This window comes from Sprattus sprattus (assembly GCF_963457725.1).
Source record: "Sprattus sprattus genome assembly, chromosome: 18".
Lineage (NCBI taxonomy): Eukaryota > Metazoa > Chordata > Actinopteri > Clupeiformes > Clupeidae > Sprattus > Sprattus sprattus.
In genome coordinates this window covers 24725779-24735778 of record NC_137916.1, presented here as the reverse complement: position 1 = coordinate 24735778, position 10000 = coordinate 24725779, and the positions used below count along the sequence as shown (strand labels likewise).

General features: G+C 44.2%; 1 protein-coding gene across 1 annotated transcript in view; it reads right to left on the bottom strand.

The window, feature by feature from the left end:
- The window catches only part of LOC308379624 (syntaxin-binding protein 4), a gene marked incomplete at both ends in the record, with an annotated part of 40347 nt that overhangs the window by 9987 nt on the left and 20360 nt on the right, over positions 1–10000 (bottom strand). The window contains 6 exons of the mRNA XM_080856840.1: positions 693–789; positions 4658–4740; positions 6870–6944; positions 8449–8527; positions 8916–9057; positions 9581–9687. Coding sequence (XP_080712966.1) covers positions 693–789; positions 4658–4740; positions 6870–6944; positions 8449–8527; positions 8916–9057; positions 9581–9687 — 583 coding nt within the window. The remainder of the gene's footprint in view (positions 1–692; positions 790–4657; positions 4741–6869; positions 6945–8448; positions 8528–8915; positions 9058–9580; positions 9688–10000) is intronic.

The following is a 10000-nucleotide window of genomic DNA, read 5'->3' as shown; positions in this document are numbered from 1 at the left end:
TTCTCAGCTCTCGTGAGAACAGTTGTTACGTGAACTGCAGAACAGGATATGCAAGATGCTTTTACAGTACTTTGTCAACACAATAATCCACCAAATGACTTTTAAAAAAGTCTCTAGATTTGTCGCTAGTAGCTTTTTGCTAATAAAGTCGCCAAGGGGGTCTGAAAAGTCGCCAGATATAGAGACAAAGTCGCTAAGTTGGCAACACTGGATCGGTCAATTCAGCATCCCCACGTGCCGTCTCTCGCTTCTCTGCCCTCTTTATTTATTCTTTTGTTTCATGTAAACAACCTGGAGAAGTGTGACTCTCTCCCTGGGTGGAATGGACAATCACCGTCTTACCCGCCAACCTTTTCTCAACTCAACTCCCTTCTCACCTCCGGTCAGTCTCACTGAATGCAGCTGTGTGTGTGTGTGTGTGTGTGTGTGTGTGTGTGTGTGTGTGTGTGTGTGTGTGTGTGTGTGTGTGTGTGTGTGTGTATGTGTGTGAATGCAGCTCTGTGTGACTATGTTTACCACATCAGGCCTGCAGTAACGCCCCCCACCCCATCAGGGCACCTCTCAGTCCCTCTCATCCCACCTCTCGGCTTAATTTGTATTCTGGAGTCAGATCAAGCCAGAGTGGCTGTGATGTGTTGATGTCCCCCTGGGTGTGGGGAGGGGGCTGATGTCCATCTTGTTCGTCACCTTACCTCCATATGACACGGTCCCCTGGGGGTCGGTGGCGAGGCTCTGTCTCAGCAACTGTCTCTTCTCCTCGCTGATGTCCAGGCCCAGGTATGACAGCGCCTGCAGTGGAACAGTAGTAGCAACACATTTGCTGTACATTCGTCTACTTCCCCACCAGTCACTTTCATCCACAGCAGCACCCACCACAGGCGACACGGACATGTACATTTATCAGTGTGTGCCCTCCCCTGGAGCATGAGTGAGAGTGTGTGTGTGTGTGTGTGTGTGTGTGTGTGTGTGTGTGTGTGTGTGTGTGTGTGTGTGTGTGTGTGTGTGTGTGTGTGTGTGTGTGTGTGTGTGTGTGTGTGTGTGTGCACTCCCCTTGAGCATGAGTGAGAGGTGCTATTAGCATGTCCACATAACTATGACCACAAAGTTCCTCAGCTAAATTTGATACCATATCAAATACTGAATACAATATCTACAGTACATAAGATATGATACATATGAGTATACAATGACAAGGAAAACTCAGCTACATTTGAAACTATTTTTGTACAAAACTACAACAGGGCAACAATTTCTCTAACAGCAATGACCCATTGACATCTAGCACACATAGGCAGAGACACACACTTCATTATAAAAATTATTAAACTATACAAATATTAATCAGATAATGTTCAAAATGAGTTGATTAGTGGCACCTCAGTGGTGGAGGTGCTATCTGATCAGGTGACATAGTAGCCTACATTCAAAGGGTATCATAAAGCGTTTAAAAAATAACCTCTTTAGAACTCATCCGTCATTCTTGTATATTTGTTATTTGCTATTTTTATATTTTTATTATTTTCACTATGATCTGAAATAGTGACAATATGGTGTTGAACAAACAACACAAGAACACACATAGAGACACAGAGACATCTCTTTCATTACATTACATCAGTCAGCTTCTCCTCTGCAGGGACTGGGGTGCAAAGGTCGGCCATCACACAACTGTGCGTTCTCCGTGTCCCCAAAATACAGCTTTTTCTTATTCAATGCATATTATGTGGGTATGAGAACAATCTGTTGGTGTATTCTTGTATATTTGGTTAACCTCAGAATGTGTGCACATGTGGTTTGAAGACAGATGGAGTCATGGCTTTTTTCCACATCTCTGTCATCCATAATGAACGACGCAGCTCTACGGATCATATTTCTGTGTTTCTGCAGTTGGCTGTTATAAATTTAATTTAACAGAGTTATTGGCGAGGGTTTCATCAGATTTATTGATAGGTTGTCGATGAGACACTAGCCAGCTTGTGTTGGATCGTAAGCGTACAACAAATCAGCTAGCCCTACAAAACATGTTGTCAAAAGCTGTTTTGTTAAGTATCCAGCCAGTGGAATGTTTCCAATGACAGAAAGTTTCAGAGGCGAATCAAACTACACATCAGAAAGCTAACTTAGAATCAGAAAGGTTACATTGGCTTGCTAGCATGTGTTTGTTACCCGGGAGTGCTGAGGAATTAATGAAGTCGTGGTCTACTAAAAACATTTCAACTGACCAAACTTAATCACTCCAATGAAAAAGTATACACTTATTTACACTCATCACAGCTTAAATTTACGTCAAATACAAAATCATGAAGTTCTCTGCATGGTTTTGAATGGGTCAATATACTAAGCTAACATTAGCCTAAGTGCTGATTCAGTGTTTATGAAAGTGACATTAAAGCTAAATCTAATCAAAAGTTTTCACTAACATATCTTGCAACAACATTATAAAGACAGACCAATCCAGCTCTGTGCTAATGTGAGGTTGAACGTGAAAGTTAATTCCCTTACAAAATACAACGTGAACATTCTCATCCGTTCACCAGTGTTCCACAAATGGTTGTTGGTGTGTACTCAAACACTGTTTACCTAGGTATGCAGTTGGGTGAATGTTTAGAATGGCAGAAACTCGCAGCCTTTCAAATGCACATCCTCAGCATACCACTAGAGACAGATAACATCTCTGTTTCGGGACGATTGAATCAAACAAAATGCAGATCCTCAGCATACCACTAGAGGTTGAGTATTTAGCAGAGACTTTTGTCCAAGGCTACTTACAAGGACGTCCTGCCTGGGAATCAAACCCAGGTCAACTGCTTAGACGGCAGCAATGCTAGCCACTACAGCACCAACCCATATAACTCCCCCATATAACTCATTTTCAATGGCAAAATCAATGAATTATTTACTAAATGATTATAAATAAGCAGAGAACAAGCAAACAACAAAGCATTAGGACAGATCTGTTAGTGCTGCAATATAATCGATATCGTGAAAACTGTGGGAATGATAATATTAATAACCTCTGGAATAATAACACTTAAGAAGAACAATATTTGATTGCTTGAGCAATCACATACTTCTTCTACTAATAATAATAATAGTAATAAAACTATTTTGTGCTTGCGCAATCACGTAAGTAGTTTTTTTGTCTTGAATTTGAGTACTTTTCTCTGGTTTTCTAAAGGAAGGTGAGGGCCCTGAATCTCTCCTGCACTTCTGGAGTGCAGGCTGCTTTATGACTTTCATAGTTATTATTAAAATAACCTCCTCTCCCCTAGATGTCCAAGGACCCTCCTCACCTCCCCTTCCCTAGATCACCTAACCTCCTCTTCCCTAGATGTCCAAGGACCCTCCTCACCTCCCCTTCCCTAGATCACCTCACCTCCTCTTCCCTAGATGTCCAAGGACCCTCCTCACCTCCTCCTTTCCTCCTGTCGCAGTCCATGTCCAACAGGAACTGTGCTTGCACAGTGAGGGTGTATTTCAGGGACTCTACACTAGGAGGCAGTGTGACAGCAACAGTGTGCACTCCAATGGAGAAACCCATCCTTTTCCAAACACTAACTGTTACATTCATCGAATGAAACAAGCAGAGGATAAACTGACTGTTACAAAATACGCGGAAGTTTAAACATTTTAGCCGCTAAAATCCTGTTATCGGTTATTCAGGTCTGAACTCGCACCCTGACACTGATAAATGCACACACTGACAATGTAACTGGCACTACATCCAACTACGCATTGCATCCCGACCCAACAGACCCGTAAACAACCGCCCCCACACACCTCAGTACTTCCCTCTGCTACCTCCAGTGGGTTTTTGTAAATATAGAGTACGCATTGTGTCTGCACTCAACATTAAAGTGCTCTCTTCCACCAAGGCTAAATCCTATTACCGTACCGGTAGATTAGGGTCAGGTCCAGGATCAGGGGGATTAGACTCAATCACTGCTAAACAACTGCACACACACACACACACACACACACACACACACACACACACACACTAAACAACTGCATCATGACAAAGAGCAGGGAGAAAAATGCCAGGAATATGAGAACCAAAGACACTGCCATCGGCGGTTGCCACGGCGCCACTGCAACATTCTGCTGCCCTGTCATGTGTCATGGTGGCCTCCTTGCGTGACAGTGCAAGAGGGGTTGATGACAGCGATTATCAGTGGGGTTGTGTGGTGGGATTAGGGTTTAACCCTTTAACTCACCCTTGGGTGTATCTTTTGCCGTTAAGGTTAAACTAATCTCCAGATAAAGAGAGCCGGGATATAGACCCAAGTGCAAGAGCCGTGTGCACTTATGATAAAGACTGAGATGTAAACAAATACCCAGGAGAGATCCCAGGACACGGTGTACTACGAGAGGGATCATCCCCACCCCCGGTGAGGAGCCAAGTGATCAAATTACGTTGCAGCAACGTATAGCAAGAATTAGAGCAATGAGCTTTCAATGAGTGCTACACATTTTTATTTTCACATGGAGGGTATAGAACATAGAGTTAAACAACCATAAACCACTTTAAGCTCTGTATCTCTACTCTGCTTTAAATAATGGAGTAATGAGAGGTGTTGCAGACTGAACTTGTATCATATCCATGTCTGCAGGGTGATGTTCATGTCTTTGCGTGAGTTGCTGTAGTGCCACTCACCAAGTCGAGCTTCTCTGACTTGAGGCGTGTGTGGGGATCCAGGGTGATCTTGGGTTTGGCTACGGTGGCGGGTCTCGATGACGCTGAGGATCCTTGTAGGGAAAAAAAATACAAGACAGAAATATTTGCTTTAATTTGGGCTTGAACATTGACATGTGTTGGCTTGTCTAGATTTTTTTTGTAGATCAAAGAAAGGATTTGGTGTTTTTATGATTATGGAATTCAGGCACGGAAGCGTTCGAAAGCAAAAGGCATAAAAGCTGAAAACGAGAGTGGGGGGGCGGAGGAGGAGGAGAGAGGATTGAGAGAAAGGCAAAAAGAGAGAGAGAGAGAGAGAGAGAAAGGCAGAGAGAGAGAGAGGGAGAAAGGCAGAGAGAGAGAGAGAGAGAGAGAGAGAGAAAAGAGGTATTAAACTATTAAACTCCCAGGTCTTTCAACTATGCCTGTTTACTCCCTGTAAACTCCCTTCCTCTCTCTCTCAGCCCCCCTGCTGCTATGGATATTAGCCAATTGCTCCAAAGCCCCTCGCCTCACCTCACCTCCCTCCAGCCACCACCACCACCTCATGTTCACCCCACCCGCTCCGAGGGGACTTATCCTGAGGGGGTGGGGGGGTTTAGCAGGTTGTGGGGAGGATGATGCTGACAGTGGGAAGTGAAGGGCGTTTCAGGAGAGAACGCCCACGCCACGCCACGCCACGCCACGCCACCCCGGCACAGCCTCGCTGCGTACACCACACCCCCCCCGCCCCCCTCTTCCACCTGTTCCTATCCCTACTGACGCAGTCTGCCACCTCTCTTCACCCCTTCATTCCCTGTCCCCACGCCAGCTCTAAAGCCCCAGGACCAGCGCAGCAGGGCGCCCATTCATCCGTTCAGGGAACAGGTGGCATCAGGAGTTCACACACCTCCCTCCCCATCCTGGAGCGGGCAAACATCCCTCCCGCTTAATGGCGGACGTCACCGTAAAACTTCCGATGTGTTCCGGCCACCAGAGGGGGTGTCTGAGTTGGTAGTGATGGCTGATGAAGAGACAATGGGCCTGTGATGACGCCTATGCATGTTTTTAAGAAGTAATACGAACAAATTGTTTTTTATTTCTGTGTACCATAACGTCACTCTATCACATCACACCAGTCACTAGATGTCAGGACAATATTCTGATGACACTGGCCGTGTAAGGTGGGTCCAGTCACTAGATGTCAAGACACTATTCTGATGACACTGGCCCTGTAAGGTGGGTACAGTCACTTGCTGTCAAGACACTATATTGATGAAACTGGCCGTGTAAGGTGGCTCCGTTCCAAAAACGGACCTCAGGAAGTCCAAGAAAAAGGGGAATACAATCAAACTGGCTCTTGCCGGAAGTAGAAAAAACTTAAAAACAAAGTTAACGATAAATACGCAGAGGAGTTAGAGGTCATTAAAAGGTTATAGGTTAGAGGTCATTAAAAGGAAACAACATAAACACAGCACAGGGTTAGCGGGGAAAAAATAAAAATACTAATTTAAAAAACTGTTTCATGTGGATTAAGAAGACTGTCCGGAAGGATTACCAGTATCCTGTCTGTATTCCAAACCACACCATGTTCCCAGGTGCAAGAAGGGGGTGACGAATCTGACTTCAGTCTTTCCTTCTATTATGACATCACATGATCCTCAGTAAGTATATAAGCCTACTTAGGTGTTGGTTGCTGTTGGAATCTCAGGTCCAGTGATGTATGTGCACGTTTGCATCCTCCCAAAGCAAAACCAAAGCAAAGTTTAATTTACCAAAGCAAGTGCTAGGTTTCCAATAATTGACCACTGAATTCTGACCGATTTACCGTCAATTGCAAAACACGTGTGCAACTCAAGGCATATTTGTAGATCACCCTCTGTGCTTTTGCAGTTATTTTTGAGACAAATGTAAGCCCATAAATAACTGACTCATTATTTGTATGCAAACCTGTTTGAATTAAAAAAAAAAAAAATCTTTTTACTGAGACAACTGTTTGTCAATCTTGAGATTCCTGTCTACTTACTCCAAGTCTGTAATTATGTGTGTGTGCCTGTGGGCTCTGTGTGTGAGACGGGGGTAATGGTGAACTTGAGGGTGAACTTGAGGACTGCTTCAGATTCGTGCCTTCATCAGACACGCTTAATAAACTCTCTCCTGCATAAGAGTGCTATCAGCCTACAGGGTTCGTCTCGCAGTCACAATAAATGATCGGCCCCCTTCCCTCTCCGACTCTCTGCCTCGATGGATGACTGGTCTCTTTGACTGAGTTCACAGGCAGCAACAGAGCCTTCAATAAAAAATAAAAAAAAACTCTCTTAAGTCCACAAGGCCTCTCTTTGATATTTTCATCCTGAGATACAGCTTACAGTATCTTTGCCGGCTCCCTCTATCAGGCTATCCCAAAAGCCCAGAGTTCACGGTGGTGTAAAACCCCACAAACATAATTGGCTTCCCCCCCCCCCCCCCCCAAAAGCGTGGTTTCTATGGCAACATACTATTTCGCTTTAAGTGTTGGAAGTAGATTAGAGCCTCGGAATTCGCCGCAGTGACGGGGAACCATATACTAAACAGGCTACCGTGACGACCGATAAGAGCGCTATCTAGAGCTTCATTCTCCTGTTCACTGTGAGTTTTATACATAACTGGGCCTCTGAAGTTGCTGGGTGAGATTACAATTTTTTTTTTCAGTCAGGCGTTGATTAAAAATTCTAACCGCCACTCTCACTCTAATCCGCAATCTCACTCTTTCCTCGCCCAAGCTCGTCCGGCAAAATAATTGCTTTGCAAAGGAATCTTGTTCCCCTGTAACACTGGGTGATTTTGATGTGTGCCTTTGTGCGAGTGTGTGTGTGTGTCTATGGGTGTGTTTGTGTGTACTGTATGTCTAAAACCGCCGGAACTCAAGGTGCAGATACCAATACAGGTCTGACAGGCTTGCCTCAAATTTCATCTCCTGCTTCGCTTGGTCATGTGACCACCAGATTTTGATCAAATTGTCCAGATTAAGACACTGCCTATGATTCCATCTGATAATAACACTGAGGGGCTAATACACTGGGGCCACCTCCGCAACGGATGTGAAAATGACCAATGTGAGTGTGGTGCCCCGCAGACTATCCCGCACCTCCTTCAGGAATGCACAATATTCAAGCCACCCTATGGGCTAGACGGTCTCCTCGCTCTCGACCACGCTACTATTTAGTGGTTGGAGGATGCAGACATCCCAGTCTGAATTGTGAAAGACAAAAAAATAAACGAACGACGATGACGACTGGGGCCTGCTCAGTGTTATTATCATCCTCAGCCAAAATGACCTTGTTTGTGAGAAAGCAAGGAATGGCCACTGCATAATATATGAGCACAGTGTAAATTAGGAAAACTAGGCTCATGTTCTAAAATGAACACACGCTTTAAATAAACTGTGAGTGTGTCTAAAAATGAACACACACTTTTAATAAACTGTTAGTGTGTCTAAAAACGGACACGCACTTTAAATAAACTGTGACTGTGTCTAAAAATGAACACACACTTTAAATAAACTGTGAGTGTGTCTAAAAATGAACACACTCTTTTAATAAACTGTGAGTGTTTTAAAAATGAACACTGTAAGTGTGCACTGTGCCGCCTGTCACGTGTAGATTACACTTGTGTAGTTTGTAACTTACATTTATTTTTGTGTGTGTGAACTGGACAATCCATGAACATTCAAGTTGAAAGAATTCAGAATCTTTCTAGAAAATGCCAGTATAAAACAGGTCACCTCTTTGCTGTGATATACATTGAATATGTACCTGTGCCTACGACATGAAGATCTGGTTGGCATATTTCGGGGGAGGATGAAGGCACTTGGACAGGTTCTTCTGGGAAGATCTGGAAAAAGGAAGCCCATAGCCTTCAGTACTGGCACACGACTTCAACACCGGCACAAGCAACAACACCTGACCTCCTGTTAATAAGCCTCCTACCCAATCAATAGGCTTTGACACATTTACAATGTACAACTAGGACTCAATGTGTCAACTATATTCACATTCACATCCATGCTAAAAACTGGAAGCACAATTAGTAATTTTACACTGGTACATTTTATATTGGTAAAGGTTGTAACAGTACAGAATGTCGTGAATCGTGTCAACACTTTAAAAACCAACATCAATCTGCCACTTGTGTCAGTGCAGAAACATTAAGTCTGATGGTGGTTTGTTTCACAAAAGGTTTTTGAAAGGAAGCCAGTGTTTATGAGCAGAGTCTAACTCACCTCTGGAGACCGGACATGCACTTTTAACCGGGAGGAGCTGTAGCCATTGCCCACCCCTCTCTGGACGCCGTTATGCAGGGAAGCACTGCTGGGGAAGAGGCCTTTCCCCGGGATGAAGGCAATCTCCACCACACTTTCTTGGCTAGGGATGGGAGGGGACGGAGAGAGAGAGAGCAATCAGGAGAGATATGTTTAGTGTTAAGTTTTCACACTGTCTTGGCAAGGGAGGGAAGGGAGAGAGAAACAGAACTTGTTTCTAAATAAGCAATCAGGAGAGATATGTTTAGTGTTAAGTTTTCTAGGGAGGGGAGGGAGAGAGAGAGAGCAATCAGGAGAGATATGTTTAGTGTTACGTTTTCACACTGTCTTGGCAAGGGAGGGAAGGGAGAGAGAAACAGAACTTGTTTCTAAATAAGCAATCAGGAGAGATATGTTTAGTGTTAACTTTTCAAAATTACATATCTGACTGAAGGCTTGGGGTAAAAAGTATTTATTTCACTTCCTATGCCAGTTTGTTCATAATCTCATCTCATTACAAACGTACAAGATTTACGAACAGTGCCATAGCAAATAGCCAATCATGATTCTCCCTCATGTCACATGGTCACTACCATCACACCTCACCAAGGAAAAGACACCAATTGATATTTGAGGCTCCAACACACCTGAATTTGACTTTGTTGAGCATGATTTTGGCTTCTTCATGGGTCAGCCCTATCAAGGACTCCTTGTTAACGGCGATAAGTTGGTCTCCTGGTCTCAAGCGGCCATCCTATAAATAAATAAATAAATATATGCATAAATAAATACATAAATAAACACCTACAGCCTTCAGGCAATGCTGCTGATACTCCACAATAAGCACAGTACAATGGCACACGCTCAAAATGAAGAGGAGGCATCTCTCAGCGTCCTCGCCGGAGCGTCAGCAGGAATATGACCCCTCCAGCCATCTGGGGCAGTGCCTTGGACAAGGACAAGCAGCCCACACACACACACAACACAGGACTCCAGGAGTCACCCCTGTGTGTCAGTCCCTTTTGGCTCTAACAGCTCTGTTTTGGTTCAAGGCACAGACACACACA